Raw genomic sequence first — 23,788 nt, 5'->3', positions numbered from 1 at the left:
GGTTTCACCCCACACATGCTTCCCAGGATCTCCAGGCCTCTGCTTCATGCACTGCTGGGAAATCTTTCTCTGAGTATCTAAATCTAAATCTTCAGGCCTGTTTCCTCTAGTTCTGTCCTCACTGAATATGGGGAACAGCTGGTCCCTCTGAGTAATTAATTCTTGTAGACTTGGACACAGTCTGTCATTCCTTTTCCCTTTCCTCATTGAGCTGAGTCTCCAGTGCTTTCTCCAACTCTGTGTCCCTCCTCTGACACCTCCCCAAGGTTGTCTGTGTGAGCCCCAATCAGGGTTTAGAGGGTTCCATGCTCTGGGGAGGTGAAGGAGACTTCGGCATGATGAAAAGCCATCACCTTCCCCTGGGTCCTCTCTTCCAACTCCAAAACGTACTCTATTTTTACCTGCTTTACAAACCCTGTCCAGATAAAGTCTTCCATCCCCACCAGCTGCCATAAGCAGCTATCAACTATCTTGTCCATCTTGACGCTCCTATTCTAAAGTTTCCCCTAGAGAAGCCCCCCACTCCCAGCTCCTAGAGATCCATGGTTGGAGGAGGAAAGGCTGAGCAGAAGCTGTAGCTGGGCAGTGGGGAGAGTGGTGTGAAAGATGGACAGGCAGCCAGGCTCCCCACTCTCCAGCTAATAGAGTGCTGAAGTGGCCGCTATAATCTGAAAGAGCAGATACGGTAATCCCATAGTACTTCCTATTGGCTGCAGGACGCAGTTCTCTCTTAACACTGAAATCTGGGTGTGCCAGGGTTCTAGGAATTCGCAACGCTTGCAACAAGCTGTGAAGCAACTGTGTGCAGGGTAGGGAATGGGGAGGGTTTCAGCAGAGGAAGTGAGGTCAGTCAACGATTGATGCCTGTCTGAGCCTTTAGGTGTTGTGTCCCCAGTCTCTATTCCTGTTGAAGGGTGGGGATCCTTGGCCCATCTTGCAGAACCCCACATTAGAGCAAGACATTAGAGGTCTACTCCTGCTTCCAATGCCCACATCTTTCCATGTGGCTCTGAGGCCCCCCTTCCCAGCCTTTTCATTTATTCATTTAATGAACGAACTCCTCCACTGAGGGCTTATTCTGAGTGGGGCTCAGCCAGCCTGCATCTTTGTTATGAACAGAGATGAGCATCTTTCCTCCTATCCTCACAACCACTCTGTAAGGCTGGAACAGTTTACTGTGCCTATTTAGCAGATGGGGGGCTGAAGCACGGAGAGGTGTCACTAGCCTGTAGTAACATAACTGGCCTGGATTCCGAGTAGGTGGTCCAACATCAAAGTCTTTATGGATAAGTCTAGGAATAAAACCAAAGTCCTGCCTTCAGGTGCTCACAATGGCTGGAGCAGAGCAAGATGAATGTCAGTGCTCCCAGCCCTTGCAGGGGCATCAGGAGGAAGTTCATATCCCTTTAGGAGGTGAAGCCATTCCGCTCCCCTCCCCAGTGCCTTGTCTCAGCAACCTGCTTAGGGAGTCTCTGTTCCCCATGTCTATCTAAAGCTCCATTTAGTGGGGTGAGTGCCTACCTGGAAGGGGAAAGTCTGAGGCAGCTTCCAGCGTTTGCAGCAGTCTTGTCACCCAGCTGTGCTGAAGTGGGGCTCAGACGGTCCTCACCACTAACCCAGAGCCGTCCCATCTGGGCCAGTTTACCTCTGTGCTGGGCGCTGATGAGGAGAGGCTCTGGAAGAGCCAATGGGATGAGGGTGAGTGTATGATTGGGCCCCAGGGAGAAAGCTGAAGGGCTGGGAGTCAGGAGTTCCCAAGGAAAGAGTAAAAATTTATCTGGATCTTGCCAGCCCAAAATTCTGCCCTCGCTGCTCTGAGCCTCCAGGACTCCGGGTTGAGGTTGGAGTAAGGACAGGTAATGTCCCTTCCCCTCCCGCCCCGCGTGTCCTTCCTTCCGTGACCCTGTTCCACACTCCCTGACCTCTCAGCTGCTGCGAGCGGCCCTCACTCCCATCTCTGCAGCCAGACAGCGCCGGGGTTCTGGGCTCTGGCCCCTGCGGATCTGGGCCAGGACTGCACAGGACCCCCGCGGCCAGAGTCCAAAGCCCGCCCCCACGGGGAGGCGGATGTAGGAGGCTCGGGCTGGGGTGAGGGCCAGCGGTCCAGGGGCTGGGGGCAGCGGGGGGGGTGGTGGAGGGACGGCGGCCCGGGGGTCTGGGAGCAGCGCGGGGGAGGGGCAGGGGCCGCAGCCCCAGCCAGGGGCGAACGGGCGGCGGGCGGCGAGCTGGGCAATAGGAAACCGTTTATTAGGAGGGAGTGGTGGAGCGGGGCCAGGCAGGAAGACGCTGGAATAAGAAACATTTTTGCTCCGGCCCCCTTCCCAGTCCCGAGAGGCCGCCGCGCCGGCCGCGCAGAACAGCCCCTCCCCGGCCCCAGCCCCCTCCGGGGCCGCGCCCGACCCCTCCCCAGCCCCCAGGGCCCACTGTCCAGTGCTTGCCCAGCCACCGCAGCCGGCGGTCGCCAGAGAGGGAAGGTGGCCTCCGCCCGCTGCACGTTCGCGACCGGCTACCCACTGTGTCGGCCCAGAGGTGAGTGGATGTGTGGGAGACACCGGGGGAGGGTGGCCTGATCTCGCCCCAGTGAGCCCCTCCGTGGGGCAGATCTTACAGATACCTCGAGAGGTGGAGATAGGGTCGGTCCCAACTCATCAGGAACGCAAGCCGTTCCCTCCCTGTCCCCACACATCTGCCCATTACCGCACCTGAGACTGGGAGACGGCTGGGGGGAACCCGGATGGGAAATCAGAAAAGTTTGCTTCAGCGGGGTGACCTGGGGCGAGTCGCTTTAAGTTGTCTGTTCTCCTATCGTTATCCATAAAATGGGCAGAAGAAAACAGGCAGAAATTGTCTTGCTTCACTCATAGAAAAGGGATCACATATCCTTCCAGGCTGCTGGGTTGAGCTGGGTGTGAGTATCCACTTTCAACCTTTTGAGCCTTGCCTTGGAGTCCACCTTGCCTGACCAGCCCTTGCAGCTCTTTCTTAAGGAAACTGACATGGTAGCTCCATCAGACCTCACCACAACCCTGTGTGGTCAGATAATCCCCATACCATGGCCTTGCTTCAGGATCCAGGCTAAAGGGGATCCCAGTCTCCTTCCAGGCTGGGTCCCCAGGTTTTCAGTCTGCCATGGAGGCCAGTGCTGTTAACCCTGTCTCTGGGCTGGCGGCACACCCCCTTTTCTTCTCCAAAGTCAGGAGCACAATGGGCAATGGGTCACACCCTCTATACTGGTGTCCATAAAGTTTGTGTACAATTTAAAATAGACAACTGGCTGGGCATGGTGGCTCACAGGGTCTGTAATCCCAGCACTCTGGGAGGCCAAGGTGAGCGGATCACTTGAGCTCAGGAGTTTGAGAACAGCTGGAGCAAGAGTGAGACCCTGTCTCTAAAAATAGCCAGGCGTAGGGAGGGGGGTGGGGCCTTGGTGTGTGTCACACTTTATGGGGGCAAGACATGATTGCAAGAGGGACTTTACCTAACAATTGCAATCAGTGTAACCTGGCTTATTGTACCCTCAATGAATCCCCAACAATAAAAAAAATAAAATAAAATGACACATGTTGAAACCAAAAAAAAAAATAAATAAATTATTTTCAAAAGAGAAAAAAAAAATAGCCAGGTGTAAAATGGTGGGCGCCTGTAGTCCCAGCTACTCAGGACTCTGAGGCAAGAAGATCGGTTGAGCCCAAGAGTTTGAGGTTGCTGTGATAATAGCACAAAGTCACTCAACCTCCTGGCGACTGAGACTCCGTCAAAACTAAACTAAACTAAAATAAACAAAATAGACAACTATTTTAAATTGCACAAGAACTTTATGGACACACATATATGGGCAGCTCTGGCTGAGTGAGGATCTGTCCCGTCTGATCCCCATTACCCCATTTTTCCTAGTGACTGTCCTCTCACCTCATTGGATTGTTAAAAATGGGTGTCATTTATTGAGCACTTACTATATAGATGCTTAGATATATTTTTTCTCATGTAATGCTGGCCACTACCTAGTAGAAGAGAGGTTTCAATGCCCATTGTATAGAAGAGGAAATAGATCCAAACTTGAATAACTTGTCCAAAGCTTCTTGGATGGCATAAATAAATGGCATGGTTGGGAGTTGGGTAAAATAATTAAGTGCTTACTTTGTACCTCCTAGTACTCTGCTGAATAATTTTACTACATGCAAGAGGGACTTTGCCTAACAATTGCAGTCAGTGTAACCTGGCTTATTGTACCCTCAATGAATCCCCAACAATAAAAAAAATAATAATAATTTTACTACATTATACCTGTAAAATAAGCATTATTATTCCCATTTTACATATCAGATAAAGCCTAAGCCTCAGAAAGTTTAAGCAACCTGCTCCAAATCTCACAGCTCTAAGTGGCAAGGGCAGGATTTGAACCCAGGTCTTTATGGTCCAGAGCCCACACCCTGATCTGTGGGATATACTATGCTGCCTGCATGGCCTCCTTGAGGCCCTAAAATCCAGACTTGTTCTGCTACATCACAGCATTGTGAGGGGCTAATGAAATGATGTGGACAAATCGTAAGGGGAATCCCATATGAACAGCTCACTGTGGTCCTCTGCTGTTTGGGTAAGATCTGACATGCAGAGTGAGGAAGATGATTGTGCTTGATGCAGCCCTGTGACAATCACTGCTGTGCTGAGCCACTGCTCCCGGTGGGAGTGGGTTTTAGCAAGTCCCTCATGTGTGTTGGAGAAAGATGGACAATCTCTTTCCAGGCAACATTCTCACTCTGGCTGTCCCTACCTGAGTCCCAGACTTTGACTAAGTCTATGGCAAAAGATGATTTCTGGGCAGCAGCACTGTCTTTGCGTTTAAACAAACCTAAGTAGAACACCCGTCAATGCCAACAGCAGTGAGAAATTTGTTCACGTCCTCTGAGACCCATATTGTTTTCCTCCTGTGAGGGACTCGTCTAACTCCAAACAATTGGAGGAATAACAATGACCAAGGAAAGATTTGTTATCAGCAATTGAAGTTTATCAAGGCACAGTTGGTGACTATGGCCAAGAAATTTAACATCCCTGGGCCTCAGTTTCTCCATCAGATTGTTGTGAAGATTAATTAAGATAAGCCAGGAAAGCTCAGTACTTAGCACATAATTAGTACTCAGAGAAGTTTAACTGTTATTGTTAAGTATTTCATGTTAAGCTAATGTTTGAAATTAGTTTAACATTTGTGATTTCTGGACAAAAACAGTGATGCTTTTGTCAGCAAGAGATCTTTCACTGAAGGTTTGCTTATGAGTGAGAGGGTTCCACTGGGCCCTGGTCAGATTTCAGGGCAAATGGTTTAGGGCAGGGGTCCTCAAACTTTTTAAACAGGGGGCCAGTTCACTGTCCCTCAGACCGTTGAAGCCAGACTATAGTTAAAAAAAAAAAAAAAAAACTATGAACAAATTCCTATGCACGCTGCACATATCTTATTTTGAAGTAAAAAAACAAAACGGGAACAAATATAATCACACCGCCTCATGTGGCCTGCGGGCTGTAGTTTGAGGACCCCTGGTTTAGGGTAAGCTTTGACCTTGGACTGGGCCCTGGGTCAGGACTTAGCACCCTTCTGTATTTAACCTTAACTGGGCCAGTTAAAAATCAGACAGTCCCAATTCTAATTTTATTCCATCACATTCCCAGGATTAGACCAGTGGTGTGTTCTGCAAATGCTGCCAGCCCTTGATCCCATAGTGTCACCAAGTCCCTGGCCTTGGTGTTTAACCTTGGGGAGGTCCCTGGCTGGGAGTGAGAGCTCCCTCCCTCTGCATCCCACTCCCACTCACCCAGCAGGGCCCTGTACAGAGAAATGAAAGCCTAGGAACCAGTGGCTCTGTTATGTAGAACACATTTCTTAAAGTTTGGTGCTCACACAAACTGATCAGAATCCCTGAGGAACTATAGAAAAAAAAAAATGCTTATATCTTGCTGGTCCCAGATGGACTGAATCAGAATCTGGAATGTGGGTGAAAGCAGAGAATGGGCGTTTCTAACCAAGCACTTCAGGTGTTTCCAACATGTGATAAAGTAGGTGAGAGGGCAGACTGCGCATGGTCAGAGAAATGGAACCATGGGTAGAGGACCCTAAAAGGGTGCCAAATTTTATCCTTACTGTTAGCCACTTTTTTCTTCCCACCTCATACTCTTCCTAATTGCTTTCTGGGCAAGCAAAGGACAGTGTCTTATTTTAAGGTGTGCTCCCAAAGATGCGCTAGGTCTTATTTTCAGGGGACGTCTTATCTTTCCTGTAAGTAGGTCTTATTTTTGGAGGATGTCTTATTTTCGGGGAAACAGGGTAGTATCCCAGGGGCAGATTCAGCTTTTCAGGGGCTCTCTCTCCCTCCCACCTCCAGTTCCACTGCAGAGGGCTTTCCAGAGTCCTCACTGGCTGCTGGGAGGGGCAGGAGGCAGGAGGTCAGGCAAAGGCTGGGGATACAGATGCAGCAGCCCAGGCCTCCGTTTCCTCCCCAAGCCTGGGCCTCTGGGGCAGAGGAAGCCCAGGCAGGAAGGCTAGACCTGCCACCAGCCAGAGAGGCTCACGAAGCCTCCCACCCCACTCCCAGCCATCCTGCCCTCAGAGACTCAGCATCATGGGTCTTCAATGGACACCATTCTTAGATTATGTGGCCATATCCCCAGCCCCATAGCCTCATCATGTCACGCCAAAGGACATTCTCCCTCCCTTGCCCTGCCTGGGGATCCAGTCCCCAGACACCCAATGGCATGTGTTCCACCATTCAGAAAGTCCTCACTGGGCCCGGTGAGGTGGCTCATGCCTGTAATCCTAGCACTTTGGGAGGCAAAGGCAGGTGGATTGCTTGAGCTCACAGGTTCACGACCAGCCTGAGCAAGAGCTTTTTTTCTAAAAAAAAGCCGGGCGTTGCGGCGGGCACCTGTAGTCCCAGCTACTTGGGAGGCTGAAGCAAGAGGATCACTTGAGCCCAAGAGTTTGAGGTTGCTATGAGCTATGACTACACAGCACTCCACCATCGGCAAAAAAGTGAGACTGTGTCTCAAAAAAAAGAGTCCTCATTGCTGTCTGACCACAGTCCTTCTTGCTACAGCCTCAGCCCATATCTTCTGATTCTGTATCTTTAAGAAATGAAGAGTGGGTGGCTTCTGAAGCACTTGTTGGTTTGGGACCTGGGTTGGGACTAGCATAGACTAGACTTACTCCCCTTAACACGCTCCACCAAACTTCTGGAAAAGTTCAGGCTTAGCCAAGCTCTAAGTATGTTTCACTTCCCCTCCCACATCATTAGCCATCCCCTGAGGCTTTCCCAGGACAGCAAGAAGAGGGAAGGGGGCTAAAGAATGGCTCAGAGTGAGCATCTGGAACTCACCACCCTCTGGTGAGGTTACAGAGAAGTTCCTTTATACCTGACATGACCTGCACTGCCCAAGCTTTGCATGGTTGTTACAACCCTGAGGGCTTAGACTGGGCTGCCCCCACTGGATCAGGATACAGTGGAAAAAATACTGCACTGTAAGTCTGGAAACCTGACTGGACTCCTGCTGCTGCCTCCGAAAGGGTTCTGTTGGTCCCTAGATGAGTCTTCTCTCCTCTCTCAACCTTAATTCCCTCTTCTCTAAAATAAGGAGCTGGACTTTGTGATTCACAGGTATCCTCCTAAGAGTATGTCATGTGGGGGTCCCAGACCTTATAGCGACTCTAGCCTGCCCTGAGTATGTGCCCTTAATATGCCCTGCTGTGCGTGACTGCTGCCTGTTCTATCCAGACCCCAATCTAAACAATCTTGATTCCTGTTCCTGGCCTGGCGGGGCCCTGAATGGCAGGAAGTAAAGACAGGAGCCTGTTTATGTTTGAGGCAGCCAGAGCTGGGGGGGCACTGGGAAAGGGGTGGGCAGAGGTGGAGGCTGGGAGGGGTGGGCATGAAGCAGAGGACAGGAATAGGCGGCTATAGAGATTTGCCTTCTACCCCAGCCTGGCACCCTCTGTGGCCCTCCCAACCTGCTTTCAGCCTGAGCTCAGCAACAGAGGTACAGAGCTGGGTTCCCTCAAGCTCTCAGTTACTTAAACACGGCTCTCTACCCTTTACCCCTAACGGGATGGTTTCCATGGGGAAGTGAACCAGGACTTCCCCTGTAAGCCCCGCCCCACAGGCAGACACAGGGAGTGGGGAGGCAGCCTCCCTGCCTCCCCCACAGAAAAACTCTCAGTGATTTCCTCTGGGTGGGAGGGAGCTGTCACATTTTGGAGACCTTTATTGCACTTCTTCTGCTCCTCTCTCCAGGGATCATGATACTGGGCCTCCCCAGGAAGGGCTTTCTGATGCTACTGATGGCCTTGGGCCTGACCTGCGGTGAGTACTGGGGGAGCCATTAGAGAATGAGGTCCTAGGTAAAGAAAGGGTTACCTGGGTCCAGTTCAGCGCTAGCTGGGGTGAATTTGAGGAGCTGGGAGAAGGACTTAGGAGCTTGGCTGGAGGGTAGGGATAGTAAGGCTCAGTTAGACTGAGCTTCCAGTTTTCCCCGTCCTCCCTTGCTGTCCTCTTGATCCAAGCCTGCAGGCTGGTGCTCAGGGGTGGAGGGAGAGGGAGTGTCAGCTAGTCAAGCACTCTGGGCTGGGGCTGGGGCTGCGGGCCAGAGCCAGACCTGGAAGTGGGAGAGGAGGTCCTAGGATCCAGGAGGGAACAGAATCCTGCTTCTCACAGTGTCAGCTGTCCTTGGCTGGGGGAAGCCTCTGAAGGAAGGATAACCTGAGTATGGAAGGGAGTTTGTGTGAGGGGTCAGAAAGGAGGGGGCAGCAGAGCAGAGATGGGTGCTGTGCTGAGCCTCTGGAAGCTGGGCCCAGAGTGGCTGAGCTTCCTGTGTGTCTCCCAAGGTGACCCCATGAAGCCCTCTCGGGGCCCGCTGGTGACCTGCACGTGTGAGAACCCGTATTGCAGAGGGCCTACCTGCCAGGGGGCCTGGTGCACAGTAGTGCTGGTACGGGAGGCGGGCAACCAGCTCTATGAAGAGCGGGGCTGTGGGAGCCTGAACCATGAGCCCTGCAAGGGGCACCCCACTGAGTTCGTCCACCACCATTGCTGCTACAGCCACCTCTGCAACCACAATGTGTCCCTGCAACTGAAGGGTGTGTCCAGCTGCCCTGGCACCTGCTCCCCATCTGCTCAGACCCTGCCCTTCATGCCTTGCTTTCCTTTCATGCTCTAGTTAGTTGGGGATGGGGTGGCTTGGGGGGAAGCACCTTGGGGCTGTTATTGGCAGAATGGTCTGGCAGGAGCTGGCCTGGTGGCAGCAAGGCCTCAGCATCCTTCTCCCCCAGCCACCCAAACTCCTTCGGAGCAGCCGAGAGAAGATGGCCAGCTGCCTCTGCTTCTGATCCTGAGCCCCATGCTGGCCTTGCTGGCCCTGGTGGCCCTGGGTGCCCTGGGCCTGTGGCATGTCCGGCGAAAGCAGGAGAAGCGGCAGGGCCTGCACAGCAAGCTGGGAGAGTCCAGCCTCATCCTGAAGTCATCTGAGAAGGGGGACAGCATGTTTGAGGTTTGGGTCTGGGGACTTAGGATATGGTGGAGGATGGGGGGCAGATAGGTGGCACAGAATCAGAGGGGTCACCCAGAAACTAGAGCAGGCAAGGAGCTGGGCAAGTGACACAACAGCAGGTCCCAGATTGGGGACAGAGAAAGGGGCTGCAGGTGGGGGCAGGCTCTCAGTGGCCTCTCATTGCCCTCAGGACATCCTGGACAGTGACTGCACCACAGGCAGTGGCTCAGGGCTCCCCTTCCTGGTGCAGAGGACAGTGGCGCGGCAGGTCACCCTGGTGGAATGTGTGGGTGAGCAGTGGGTGAACCTGGGGAATGGGGACCAACGGCTCCCCTGAGCCTGGGAGGATGAGGAAGCTCTTGGCTTCTAGAGTCATAGGCGGGATCAAGCCTGGGTCCGGATGGGAATTCTGCAGGGAAGAGTGGGCTGGAAACCAGCCAGGGCTAGATCCTTCTGTGGGAGCCAGGGTGGAACGGGAAGCAGCTGGGGGTGGCCAATGCTGGGTTTGGGTCTGTATTAAGCTAAGCATAAGCCTCTGAGGTTCTGCATATGAGGTCAGCGCAGCATCAAGTTGGGGGGCTCTTCTGGGTCTCTGTGTGTTACCCTCACCCTCCCCTCTGGCCACCGGATCAGGAAAGGGCCGTTATGGTGAGGTGTGGCGTGGCTTGTGGCATGGTGAGAGTGTGGCCGTCAAGATCTTCTCCTCGAGGGATGAACAGTCCTGGTTCCGGGAGACTGAGATCTACAACACTGTGCTGCTCAGACATGACAACGTTCTAGGCAAGGCCGTACTCAGGGCTGGAGTCCACAGACCTCCAGATGTTGACATAACCTTGAAGCCCACCTTCAGCCTCAGCCTCTAACCTAAGCCAGATCAACCTTCATACCCACTCCAGCTTTGCCTGCCCCAGTGCATTCCCTCTGCCCCAGCCCCACCGTGCTCCCAGCTCCTCAAATGCACCCCAGTCTAGCCTCCCTCAGCCCTGGCCTCTTAGTGGAGTCATCCAACCCTTCTGTGACAGGCTTCATCGCCTCAGACATGACCTCCCGCAACTCCAGCACGCAGCTGTGGCTCATCACGCACTACCACGAGCACGGCTCGCTCTACGACTTTCTGCAGAGGCAGACGCTAGAGCCCCAGCTGGCACTGAGGCTTGCTGTGTCGGCGGCCTGCGGCCTGGCACACCTGCATGTGGAGATCTTTGGCACGCAGGGCAAACCAGCCATCGCTCACCGTGACCTCAAGAGCCGCAATGTGCTGGTCAAGAGCAACCTGCAGTGCTGCATCGCAGACCTGGGTGAGCTGGACGGAGGGCAGGGACAAGCCCTTCTCAGGGAGGCTGGCCCTAAGGGGGAGGGGTGAGCGGGCCCTTCACTGGGTGGTGGAGGAGGCCTTCACCAGCTCTCCCTCTCCGCCTGTGGGCCGAGACCAAGACTGGTGCTTTAAACTTAAAGGTGTGTGTTGTTTCATTTCACCTCCGCAAGACCCAAGTTGTCTTAAGGCCCCTTTCAAGGCCAAACTCCTGAACCACACGTTGGTCTCATCCTGGTCTTCACTAACTCCATCCCTCCTCACTGGCCTCTGGGTCTTGCAAAAGGTGCCCCGGAAGGTCTTTCTCACTGTGGCTGTCTTCCAGCCCATCTCAGGACAGGTCTCCATTAGGCTGCCCCTCTGTGTCCCACTGTCTCTCTCCATCCCCATCTTGCCTGCACCCTGAACCCTGGCTTCTGGGGACGCCATCTGTGGGCTCAGATGAGGCACAGGAGTGACAGGACTCCTATCCACAGGCCTAGCTGTGATGCACTCCCAGGGTAGCGATTACCTGGACATTGGCAACAACCCAAGAGTGGGCACCAAGCGGTACATGGCACCTGAGGTGTTAGACGAACAGATTCGCACTGACTGCTTCGAGTCCTACAAGTGGACCGACATCTGGGCCTTCGGCCTGGTGCTGTGGGAGATCGCCCGCCGGACCATTGTCAATGGTGAGGGCCCACAGGGTGGGGGAAAGGGAGTGGGACACATAGAGACAGAGCTTCCTGCTAAGGCTGATGCCCATGTCAGGAGTGGCTTGAGGCCAGACCTCCTGGCATCCCTTCTCTGTCACCCACCAGCTGAGTGATCTTTTCAGGTTCATCTGAGTCTGTGAATCTGTGTGTGAGACTGGCTATGAAATCTTGGACAAGTGATAATAACAAAGATATTAGGCTCAAAAGAAAACAAAAAAAAAAAAAAAGAAAAGATATTAGGCTCAGCGCCTGTGGCTCAGTGAGTAGAGCGCCAGCCACATACACCGAGGCTGGCGGATTCGAGCCCAGCTCTGCCTGCTAAACAACAAATGACAACTGCAAACAAAAATAGCCAGGCGTTGTGGCGGGTGCCTGTAGTCCCAGCTACTCTGGAGGCTGAAGCAAGAGAATCACGTAAGCCCAAGAGTTTGAGGTTGCTGTGGGGTGTCTCAAGTTGTCACTGGGTAGAGTGCCGTAGCATCACAGCTCACAATAACCTCCAATTCCTGGGCTCAAGCGATTCTCCTGCCTCTGCCTCCCAAGTAGCTGGGATTACAGGTGCCCGCCACAACGCCCGGCTATTTTTTTGGTTGCAGCTGTCATTGTTGTTTGGCGGGCCCGGACTGGATGTGAACTCGCAAGCTCAAGTGTATGTGGTTGGTGCCTTAGCCGCTTGAGCCACAGGTGCCAAGCCAAAATATATGTATTAATAGAAGTTAAAATTTAATAGAAGTTAACATTGACCTTAAATATGTGCCAGATCCCAGTAAGATGTAATACTTTACATGTATTATTTCCTTCTCTTGCTTGGCAGGATGGTAGTATTGCTTAATGGTTAAGAACATAGGCTTAGAATCAGACTGAGTGGTTTCTGTTCCTGATTTTTTTTTCTTTTTTTTTTTTGGGAGACAGTCTCACTCAGTTGCCCTGGGGTTGAGTGCTGTGGCGTCATAGCTTACATCAATCTCAAATTCTTGGGCTCAAGTGATTCTCTTGCCTCAGCCTCCCAAGGTGCTGAGACTATAGGTGCCTGACACAATGTCCAACTATTTTTTTCAGGGAAGGAGTCTCACTCTTGCTTAGGCTGATCTTGAAACTGTGAGCTAAGTGCTAGGATTGTTCCTGATTTTGTGCCTCATTTGTAAGATGGAAATAAAAATAGCCTCTAGTTGTTGAGATAATCCAAGTAAAGCATTTAGAATATCTAGAACTAAAAATTAGTGGCCATTATTGTTGTAACAGAATGAATGACTGACATAGTATTTTCCCCATCTTATGGATGAGGAGACTGAAGCACAGAATTACAGCTGGCTAAAGGCAGCCTCAGGGTGTGAAATCAGGCACTCTGACTCTGGAGCCAGTGTCATTAACTGTGCTCACTTAAACCTCTCTGGTTCTCAGTTTCCTTGTCCATCCGGTGCAGACCGTATTTGTGTCTGCACTGCCTGCTGGCTGCTGCCTCATTATTGCTGCAAGTTTCCATGGGACAGGCAGAGCAACCTATCTGGGTGGCCCTGTAGTGAGTACTCTCTCAGCCCTGGGTGGATGGAGCAGGAGTGGTCATCTGGACTGGTATCAGCCTTTGTGGAGGATGTCCATGGGGAGGGGCTGCCAGGAGTCCTGACGGGTTGGGGGTAATGCCAGGGAGTGTGACTGGAGCCCTGTTCCCTGGGGAAAAGGACATGCTCATCTCCTGAGCATTTACCAGGAGCAGCCCCAGGCCAGGCTTCATTTGCCCGCAGTGGTCATCAACTGGCAATACAGGCTGAGGTGTTACCAGTCCCTCTAGGAGGCTCTAGAGGGGCTCAGATTCCTTGAGTCTCTTGGGTTGAACTGTCAGACTGGGGTCCAGGAGGCTGGAGTCAGGGCCTAGGGGCACCTGCAAGAAGGCAAGACCCGTTGGACCAGGCTGCAGGCCAGAGAGGAAGGGCTGGGAGGGAGGCTGCCTACAGGCTCCTGGGCAGCTTGGGGAAGCGCCTCCACCCGCAGCCCTGCACAGATTCACAGCTCATAATAAACATTGTAATCTGGTGTCAGCCCCAGCACTGATTAAAGGCCCATTAGACACACTCAGGCCTCTGTACAGCACTGATTAGGACACAACCGGCACAGGGGCCAGCCTGGAAGCCCGCCATGGGGAGAACAGCTGGTGAAAGCTCCACCGAGGTTGCAGCCTGTTTGGCCAAGGCCCCCAGGCTATCTGTTGCTCCAAAGGCATTGTCTTTGGAAAGCTCCTACTAAGGACCGTGCACTTGGAATAAGATAGGGAGGCTACAGGGTACAGTGGAGGGCTGTGCCATCCTCACAGTAGATGGATATTACTTGGACCTAGGCAAAAATCCCTTTCTCTTAGGAGAGATATTTTCTGCCCCTTGTCGTCGTTCTTTCCTCATACAGCAGTTAACCAGGTACTCTTAAGTGGAGGCTAAGAGCACAGGTTTTGGTGTTAGACTTTCTGTGCCTAAATTCTAGCTCTGTCTGTTGATCTTAGACAAGTCTCTTAAATGCTCTGACCTTAATTTCTTGGCTTATACAGTAGAACTAAGAGGATTCCTTACCTCACCAAGGACTGTGAGGATTTAATGCAGAGCACTTAGGGCAGTGCCTGGCACATAGTAAATGCTCAATAAACATTTGGTGTTATAATTATTGGGCTTCTGTGGTAGCTGGTGTTTGGGAGCATTGCCCAGGGCCTGGGTGGAAGGCAGCTGAAAGACCAGAGTGAGAGTGGCCTAGGAATCAGAGAGGATTTTAATCTTGACTCTGCCGTTACTAGCTGTGTAACCTTGGGCTCAACTTCTCCTAAGCATCCGCTTATTCATTTGTAAAGTGAAGGTAATAACGGTACTGACCTCATGGGGCTATTGTGAAGACTAACAGGATATGCACCCAAAGTGTTTGTAGCACAGTGCTTGACACATGGGAAGTGGAAAACAAATGGCAGTGATTTATATGAATTATAAATATATTTATTATTATATAATTATTGTATTAATACATATTAATATTATATTTGTCCCTGTCAGGGGTAGCATGGCCAGACAACTGGTTTTCTGGCCCTTGGGACAGAGGGTAGACAAGGCTCTTCTCTGGTGGTGTTGGGGCTCCTTGGAGTCCCAAGTGATTGTCCCATGTGCCCCCATCTTCAGGCATTGTGGAGGACTACAGACCACCCTTCTATGATGTGGTGCCCAATGACCCGAGCTTTGACGACATGCGGAAGGTGGTGTGTGTTGATCAGCAGACCCCCACCATTCCTAACAGGCTGGCTGCAGACCCGGTGAGGCCTCTGCTGGGGCTGTGGTGGTGTGGGATAGTGGCTAACAGCTGGGATTCTTTGGCCTGGGAATTTATGTCTGAGGTCTCCACTTCACCCTGATAGATTCCAGGTACCCTGGTGGAAGGCGCCTCTCTGGCTTCTCCCTCTCACACCCCTGGCTCATGCTGTCCATCCTCAGGACCCCTCTGGTCTTTCTGGGATTTTTGGATCCCTTTACCAGACCTGTGAAAAGTCAGAGGCTCTCTGCTACATTTTCTTTTTATTTTCTTCCTTCCTTCCTTCTTTTCATTTCTTTTCTTTCTTTCTTTCTATTTTGAGACAGAGTCTCACTCTGTTGCCCATGGTGTCAGCCTAGCTGCTTAGCTCATAGGAACCTCAAATTCCTGGATTCTAGTGATCCTCCTGCCTCAGCCTCCCAAGCAGTTGGGACTACAGGCTCCTGCCACAGTGCCCAGCTAGTATTTTCTAATTTTAGTGGAGATGGGGGTCTCACTATTGCTCAGGCTGGTCTCAAATTCCTGAGACCAGCCTTGGCCTCCTGGAGTGCTGGGATTACAGGTGTGAGCCACTGTGGCCAGTCTCTCTGCTGCATTTCTTATTGTGGAGTCTTTGTTGTTGTTTTTGTTGAGTCTTTGTTATATGTGTTAATTTTTTCTCAAAACACTTCATATACGTAAACAAACACACACAAGCATGTATATGCTTCTAAATATACACTGCCAGATACATCCCCCTGTGCATATATGCCATGCTGTAGGTTCCATGAAGACAAAGTTCATGTCTTTTGCTCACCCTCATATCCCTGTTACCTATCTTAATGCTTAGCACACAGTAGGCCCTCAATAAATATTTATTGAAAGAATGAGTAAATGTATACGAATATACATATATCCATACATGGACAATGTACCTTTCTGCACAGCATACATATCCACAACAAGCCACACATATGCATTCCTGTGAGCACACACCTACACTCACTTTCAGGAGCCAAAGGATATGGGACTGGCTCATTCTAGAACCTCCCGGGATGGTGTTGGTTCCTCCCTGGACACATACAATTTTCAGAGCTGTTCTCACCACCCTTACTTCCATGGTACACTGGGAGGCTGGTGGACGGACTAGGAGATCCTGCTGTTCACCCTGGGGCCTCAGGCTGCAGACGGGATGTGGGGACCCCAAAGCTGGCAGATCTGCACTTGCCCATAGATCTCAGAGAGATCAGGGTTAAGGGGTTCTATATACACTGTTTGCTGGGGGCCTGAATGCTTCTGAAGATCTGAGCTCTCGCTTTCTTCCTGTCTTCTCTGCCTCTCCATACCCTTCCTCACTCTACTTTTCCTCTTCCATTTTATCTTTCTCTTCTCGTCCTTGCCTAGTTCCCTGAATTCTCCCTCTCACCACTCCGTCTTTCCTCCTACCATCATTTCTAATATTCCTATCACTGCCTTTTCATCCTTTCTCTCCTGCCTATATCTACCGCTTACAGGGTCGTCTTCCACACCTCCTTCCTTCCATCTCGTCTGACCCACATCCATGCATCCTCTCCTCTGCCTCTCTCCCTGATCTCCAGGTCCTCTCAGGCCTGGCTCAGATGATGCGGGAGTGCTGGTACCCCAACCCCTCTGCCCGACTCACAGCGCTGAGGATCAAGAAGACACTACAGAAAATCAGCAACAGTCCAGAGAAGCCCAAAGTGATCCACTAGCCCAGAGGCATCTGACTCCCCTCTGCCTGCAGTGGGGGTGGGGTGCAATGGGTGGTGGCCTGAGTGTAGAGGGTGTGTGTGTGTATGTGTGTGCGCGCGCGTGCTGGGGAGGGGGTGGCCCTCTATGGGGCAGCTGTGCCTGCCCAGCTTGGCCCCAGCCCATCCAGCCAAAAATACAGCTGGGATGAAATCTGATCCCCTGCTGTCTGGCCTGCTCAAAGTAGCAGGCTCCCTGACGCCTGGCTCTCTAGTCACTCCCACCGCCAGTAAGGTACACCCTCTACCAATGCTATGACAGGATGCAGAAGAGGTTCCACAGCCAGATGGCCAAGCCAGGGAATCCCAGTCTTGGGCTCCAAGCCTGGGCCTGCACTTTACCCCTGCCCTTGGTCAAGCCCACTGCCCCACCAGAGCTGCAGGGGTGGCACAGGGCCCTGTCCAGCCCTCAGTAGACACTCTGCCCTGCCAGGCCTCCACCTCTGGCACAAAGCACCCGAGAGCCAGGGCCCTTCCATTTCCTTGCGTGAGTTTGTCTCTCAGCTCCATGATGCCTAGGGCTCTCTATCTCCCTGATAAGATCCTAGCTAGCTGAATGCCATTGCTGGGAGATCTGGGGGCCTGGCCTGCTTCCTCCTCTCCCTACCTTTGCTGACTTATTAGGGCTTTAAAACCCAAGAGGTCTGTTTGAGGGTGTGGCAGGATCATAAGCCAGTGGAAAGGTGGTAAGTCAGATAGGCCAGTAGGTAAGGCTCAGGACTCTCAGAATAACTGAGGGGGTGTTGAGGCCAGGTATGGCAGGCAGAGGCTTGGGTGGGTGTCAAGACTCAGGTGTAATCCTGAGCACTTGTGCCATGTGACAAGAGTGGGGCCTGCACTGTCCTGGGACCCTCCTTTCTTCATCTACATATTAGAAGATTTGGTCCTGATGTCCTTTGAAGCTGCTGCTTCTTAGTTCTCTTTGAAATTTCAGCCTGTGTCAGAGCTAAGTTCGTCAGTGTCACCTACTCCTTAAGCCCCAGGTCCTGGCAATTTGCCTCAAGATGAGATTTGAAAATAACTGTATCTGAGTCCAGGAGTGTCTGAAGTTTCTCTGAGTCTAATTCTGCAAGCTTCATTTCTTGCCTTGAACCATGCCAGTGGCCATCCCTGGGCTCAGACAGCCTGGGGCCTTCTGACCAACAAGCTAGCCCCTCACTTTCCCTGTGGCTTGGCCTTCTCTGCCCTAGGACTGAGGGGTGGCTTCCCCTACCGCCTTCAAGACTCAAAAGAAATTTGGCTCTATTGAAGAAGCCACTAGCACACAGGTTCCTGTTCCCCACTGGCCCCAGCGCAGGCCCACACCCTTGGCCAGGACCCAGAGAGTATGTGTCCTAGGAGAACTCAGCAAGTGTATGTTCCAGGAGAGACACACAAAGTCTGGCATTTGGAAATGTCAAGGGTGTATGTTCATGTACGAGTAGGTTATCCCGGACCCTGGGTGGGTGGATGAGCTGGAAGGAGGTGGACTGGAGGTAGAGTTTGAGGAAGGGCTCAGGCTACAGATAAGGACAGCCCCAAGCTTTGGAGGCCCTGGCCTAGCAGCACTTAGCCCTGGGGCAAGGCAGTGAAGAAAACTCACCCATCTACCTCCTGCTGTAAATGACCCAGGAGGGGTCACAAGAAGCTCTGCAGGTGGGCTTCTTCACCATCCTCACTGGGACACTTTCCCAGGCCTGTGCAAGGCCCAGAGGAGAATCAGGAAGTGAAACTGGGTAAAAAGAGAAAGCTGAATGGACTGGCAGGGTTCCCAGATAATCGGGGCAGAGATCGCATGTCCTCTGGTCACTGGAACCCACCCAGCCCACAAATCAGTACCCCCTCCTGAAAGATTTTATGTCTACAGGATTTGTAGGCAAACTCTTCCTGAGACTCCACAGCCAAGAACTGGAGGCAGCAGCTCCCTGAGGGCTGGGAGAAGGTCTGAGGCAGGAGGTGGAGAGAAGGAGCCCAGTGGCCAGGGAGTGAAGGAGGTGGCATTGCTAAAAGAAGTCTGCTAATGCTTCTGTCTACGTGCAGGCAGGCATTACAGGGTCGAAATCACACTTCCGTGGAGATGCTGTTTGTGGGAGAGCGATGTACACGCCAAGTACATAGTACGTCCTAAATAAACCATGGCTGAATCCTGAGCTCCCGGCAGGTCTTCCGCATGGAGCGTCGCAGACGTCCGGAGGAACCGGAGTGGGGCAGGGCGAGATCCCAGGGCACACGCCCTCGCTTTGCCCTTGGACAAGTCAGAGTTCCCTCAAGCCCCTGCTTAGAGCCCCGCGGAGGCCCAACTCCCAGTTCTGATCCGGCACGGGGAGCAGGCTGGTCGCCGCGCCCGCCACGTCGCCCTCTGCTGGCCGTCCGGCTGCCCGGCGGCTGCCCTACCCCCACCTCCTCAGGGGCCCGCGGGCCTTTCCCGGCAGGGCGGCACCGCCTACGGCCGCCCCAGCGCCAGCGTGCGTGCGTGCGCTCCGCCGACCTTCGGCTTCGCGGGGACGGTCCGGGAAGCCGCATCGAGCGAGGAGCTTTGCGAGTCCTTTCGCAGAGGCAGCTTGGGCCCGCTTACCTCTCTTCCCTGATGTCAATTCCCTGCTCAAATGGAGTCCCTATCCCCAGAATAGAAGCACCTCGACGTCCCTCCCCACCCCCACCTCCGGAAATTGGGGGCGGGCACCTGCCACTTGGAGGCAGGTACAGAAGGAAGCTGGGCGGGGCCTTGTCCGTGGGACTGCCCAGCCTAGAAAATGCTTAGCCCAGTGGTTCTCAGCCTTCCTAATGCCGCGACCCTTTAATACGGTTCCTGTGGGTCGCGACGCACAGGTTGAGAAACGCTGGAGCCTTAGCCTTTGTATTAGAACCCCTCTTAGGGGAAACGCAGGGAGGACGCCCCAGCTTCTTTTGCCACAGGCAACCTTGCCTGTTCGCTGCAGCCGCAAGTCGGGCGCCTTGTCTGGAGCCGCCTACGCTGGGTCCGTGGCTCCCGCCGGGACTGACAGAGCCTTCCCAGAGGTCGCCCGGCCTCTTAGACCAGCTTTGAGGAAATAGCGTTCCCGGTATATAGCTAAGGCAGTCTTTCCTCTCCCCACCGCGCCTGCGAGACCTTGGTCCTTTCGTCCCCACTGATGTCCACACCATGGTTGGAGAGTAGGGAGAAGGGCAGTGGGAGAATTGCCCGGAAAGGTACATGAACGCGGAGCAGGATCTGGGAAGGGAGAACTGCTCCTCCTTCCTCCCCAGGGTTAGAAGAGTCCTCACCCCTGCCCCCTTGGCTTTGGCCTGATTTCCTGGGGGCTCCCGGGCCTCAGTTTTTCCACCTGTGCAAAGAGGGAGAGGATCGTCTGGATGGGAAGGGCCCGCTCTAAGGGGTGATGGGCGCTATAGCATGTTAGGGTGGCAAAGGTGGCTCCTGGAGCATGGGCCTCGATGTTGGGGACTGCCCCTTACCCTGCCAAGGCCTCGTGGTACGCAGGTCCTCCTGGACGCTTCTCTGCTTTCCCAGGCGCTATCCTTTCTCAGTCCTGCCTGGCACCAAGGAAAGTGTTTTGCTTCCTCCACATCCTCAACTGATGTTAAGATCAGCAGCCCGAGAGAGGCAAAGTCCTCCTGCCCGGAAGGCCCAGCTCTGGGTGTGGAGTGGGGGTGGGCGTCCTAAGTCCAGTCTCCCACTGCCACTGCTGGAACTGATGCTAGCTGTGCAGTCGTCACTCCGGGTGGGCGACTCTTGGAAGAGCTGTTCCCACCAGGGCCACGTTCGTTCAGTTTGCTAGAAATAGAGACAGAGGGCTTCTTGACTTTGCATATGATTTGCATAATGTCATAGACACACAGTCTATTTTCAGGCAGTTTTCAGGTTAAAGTGTTGTCACTGCTGCCCTGCAGGGTGTCATGTCTGGATGAGTCTTCTCTGTTCTTTCTCATCCACCCACTCTTACTGACCTACATCCCCACCTGCAGGAAATAATGGTGAAGTGGGGGGAGAGTAGGGTTGTCCAGACACGGGGTCAGGAAAGGGAATTTCCTTCATTACCTCCATCACCAAAAGCAGAGGCTGGAAGCTCAGGGGCTGCTGAGCAGAGGGTGAGCGGCAGGCGGCCAGGTAACCCCTCCTGCATTCTACACAAACCTTCCTGCCTCTCCTATCAAGAGAACAGCCAGTCCCTGAGCTCTCTAGTCAGCTTTCTGCCAGTTTGAAGGAAGATGTCTAGATGGATAAACCTGTTTCTCTCAGCCACCCATAAAGCTTTACTTGGCCTAGATATCCCTCATGGGCATTTATTTTCAGCACTGAGAGTTGATCTTCATCTACTGGGAAGTCTGACCCTCAGTCTGTCCCTCTCCTGGGAATCCCCTCTGAGAGATCTGGATCCTAGTCTTATGATTAGTACTTTTAAAGCCCCTGACACATAGTAGGAGGTCAATCAGTGCTAGAGTCCCTTTCTTGGTCTTCATCTTTAGGTCTGTGCCAAGCACTTAACTTGTCCCAGGCTTAGATGCTCAAATGTTTGACCAGGCACCATTCTCTGAGGGCTCAGAGGCAAACACACTAGAAGGACTAGGTGGGATGACTGTCACTAAGTATCGGTGACCTTGGCTGGACACTTGGCCTCTCCTCGCCTGGAAAGGAAGGGGACAGTTGGTGGAAATTAGGGGCAAAGACAATTCTCTTCTTTCTACAGCTTGAGCTGTTTGGTGAACCATGCTTGGTCATAGAGGGTCAGGGCCCCACCCAGGACTCTCTCCTGTAGACCTTTTAGCCTCAGGGCCTGTCTGGTGTGCTGTCATCTTTTTGTGGATCAAAGGATTACCAGATGACAAGGAAGGAACCCAGGAGCCTTACTGGGTCCTGGGAATCATGGGGCACTCAGCCTGGCTGCCCAGCAGCAAAACACTACCCAGAATTCCCAGTCCTGCCCAGTCCCCCAGGACCTGCCTCATCCCCCCAGGCAGGCGTTTCCTGTTGATAAAAAGCTCAGTCACAAACACTGATAAAGAGATGAAAAAAGGAAATTGACAGGCTTGGGTATAATGGGCATTTTGTCTGCCTTTTCTACCCTTCTTCCTTCTCCGAGCACCCCCCCCCCCAAAAACTGCTTCCCAGAATTGAGGGAAAGCATGCCCCCACCTCCACTATGATCCCCATGTTATGGTTTCCAGGAATTTAGCCTGAAGACTTACATAGCTCTCAGATGTGTCAGGATGGGAGGTTAGAAGCACTGGGTGCTGGGACCCAAGCCTAGGGTAAGGGACGGTGGCAGCAGGAAGGAAGGACAGTCCATCTTGGGTTTCATCTGTAGCCATCCCTCCTCTCTCCCCCTCCGTCCTCTCAGAGGCCTGGATCCAAGTGGTGGTTAGGTGGCTGGATAGTCTATAATTAGTGGGTTTTCCATAATTTTAGTCTCAGGCTCATTACTGGAAAAATCTCATTAATTTTGACTCTACTAATTTGGGATCTATGATCCTTCAGTAGGAGAGGCTGGATTGATGTTTAGAAAAATAAACAAAGTAAACAAATTTTCAAGGCAGACTACTGCCCTTTTAGGGCTTGGATTTGTAAGCTCAGCAGGACAAAGGCAGTTTTCTTAAGTGCTTAGCCTGCAGTTGAGATAACTTGCCGCCAGGTGGGTGATGAGGCTTCGCCTGCCACTTGTGCTTCTAGAAGCCATCTTGGACAGAAGGTATTTTAAAGATTTTATATTCAATGATTCTTTCCCCCTCCTCTCCAGAGATGCAATTCCTTAATAAAACAGCCAAACAGAAAGACATGGAATAGATGGTTCTAAATGACCAGTGTTTAAAAGAAAACCAACAACCATATGTAAGTTGGAGACTTTCTCCTGGCTTCTTTTTTTTAATTTATTTCAAGTTAATATGAGGGTACAAACAGCTAGGTTACAATATTTGCATTTTTTAGATACAGTCCTTTTTTTTTTTTTTGAGACAGGGACTTACTCTGTCATCTTGGGTAGAGTGACCTGGCGTCATATCTCACAACAACCTCAAACTCTTGGGCTCAGGTGATTCTCTTGCCTCAGCCTCCCAAATAGCTGGGACTATAGCTATAGTTTTTCTATTTTTAGTAGAGATGGGTCTCACTCTTACTCGGGCTGGTCTCAAATCTCCTGAGCTCAAGCAATCCACCTGCCTCTCCCCGCCCTCAGAGTGCTAGGATTACAGATGTGAGCCACTACGCCTGGCCCTTCTTCTGAATTCTTACCTGCTCCCAGTACCATTCCAGTCCTAACCCAGGCCTTATCTGGGCTTCAGGCCCTCACATCTCTTACTGCATTTTTGGCACGTGTTGGAGAATTTATACAGGAGAAATACAAGTTCGTGAAGAATTAAGTCAGTGTTTTCCTTAGCAGCTTATTTTCTTTTTTCAGGTCATTTTCAGAATAAGTTATGCATTCAAATGATTCAAAAACAAACGTGTCAAAGGTAGACAGTGAAATGTCTCCTTCACACCCATGTCTCCCATCTGCTCCGGTTCCCTCATCACCAGAGAAGCCACTAGTCTTGCTTTCTTACACGTCTGTCTGTCCAGAGTGTTTTTGTATGTACTGAAGTAAATTTGAACATGGATCCTTGTTCTCCCTACCCCTTGCAACAGTAGTATATTATGTGTTCTATCCTGCACCTTACTGTTTTTTACTTAATAATCTATCTTGGAGATTTTTACGTATCAGCACATAGAGAACGTTCACTTTGTTATTACAGTATAATATTCCACTGTTGAATGTGCTATAATTAAACCAGTCCTCTATTTTTAGAAGTTTTGGTTGTTTGTAGTTTGGGACAATTACAAACAATGCTGTAATGAATGAACTTATATATACATCACTTTGCTTTATTCAAGTGTATCTGTAAGGTACATTCTAAAAAGCGAGATTCCTGGGTCAAAGGCATCTGTGAATTTGGCCAAGTCAATTTTGAAGAAGTACAAAGTGGGGGAGACTTGCCCTCACAGATAACAGGGCATATCACAGAAAAGTAGACTAGGTCTGGGCACGGTGGCTCATGCCTTCAATCCTAGCACTTTGGGAGACCAAGGCAGATGGATTGCTGGAGTTCAGGAGTTCGAGACCAGCCTGAGCAAGAGTGAGCTGTCTCTAAAAATAGCTGGGCATTGTGGTGAGTACTTGTAGTCCCAGCTCCTGGTGAGGCTGAGATAATAGAATCACTTGAGCCCAAGAGTTTGAGGTTGCTGTGAGCTGTGACACCACAGCACTCTACCAAGGATGACA

The 23,788-nt window shown here is 51.9% G+C and overlaps 1 protein-coding gene across 1 annotated transcript; it reads left to right on the top strand.

The window, feature by feature from the left end:
- Positions 1 to 1,753: 1,753 nt before the first annotated feature.
- ACVRL1 (activin A receptor like type 1) lies at positions 1,754 to 16,718 on the top strand. Its single transcript, XM_053557174.1, has 11 exons — positions 1,754 to 1,856; positions 2,326 to 2,529; positions 8,274 to 8,342; positions 8,864 to 9,115; positions 9,308 to 9,525; positions 9,716 to 9,815; positions 10,159 to 10,305; positions 10,548 to 10,823; positions 11,314 to 11,511; positions 14,685 to 14,815; positions 16,389 to 16,718. Exons 3-11 carry the CDS (start codon positions 8,279 to 8,281, stop codon positions 16,521 to 16,523), a joined length of 1,521 nt encoding a protein of 506 aa, XP_053413149.1. The 5' UTR covers positions 1,754 to 1,856; positions 2,326 to 2,529; positions 8,274 to 8,278; the 3' UTR covers positions 16,524 to 16,718.
- Positions 16,719 to 23,788: the final 7,070 nt, after the last annotated feature.

The sequence above is a fragment of the Nycticebus coucang genome, chromosome 12 (genome assembly GCF_027406575.1).
Source record: "Nycticebus coucang isolate mNycCou1 chromosome 12, mNycCou1.pri, whole genome shotgun sequence".
NCBI lineage: Eukaryota > Metazoa > Chordata > Mammalia > Primates > Lorisidae > Nycticebus > Nycticebus coucang.
Note: the sequence above shows the minus strand (reverse complement) of the source record. Positions and strands in the feature narration are given on the sequence as shown.

Bases quoted from the DNA above. Each gene is read 5' to 3' on its own strand.
- ACVRL1 (XM_053557174.1), top strand. From the start codon at position 8,279: ATGATACTGGGCCTCCCCAGGAAGGGCTTTCTGATGCTACTGATGGCC. The intron at 9,526-9,715 runs GTTTGGGTCTGG...CATTGCCCTCAG, and splicing joins AGGGGGACAGCATGTTTGAG to GACATCCTGGACAGTGACTG. The intron at 9,816-10,158 runs GTGAGCAGTGGG...CCACCGGATCAG, and splicing joins CACCCTGGTGGAATGTGTGG to GAAAGGGCCGTTATGGTGAG.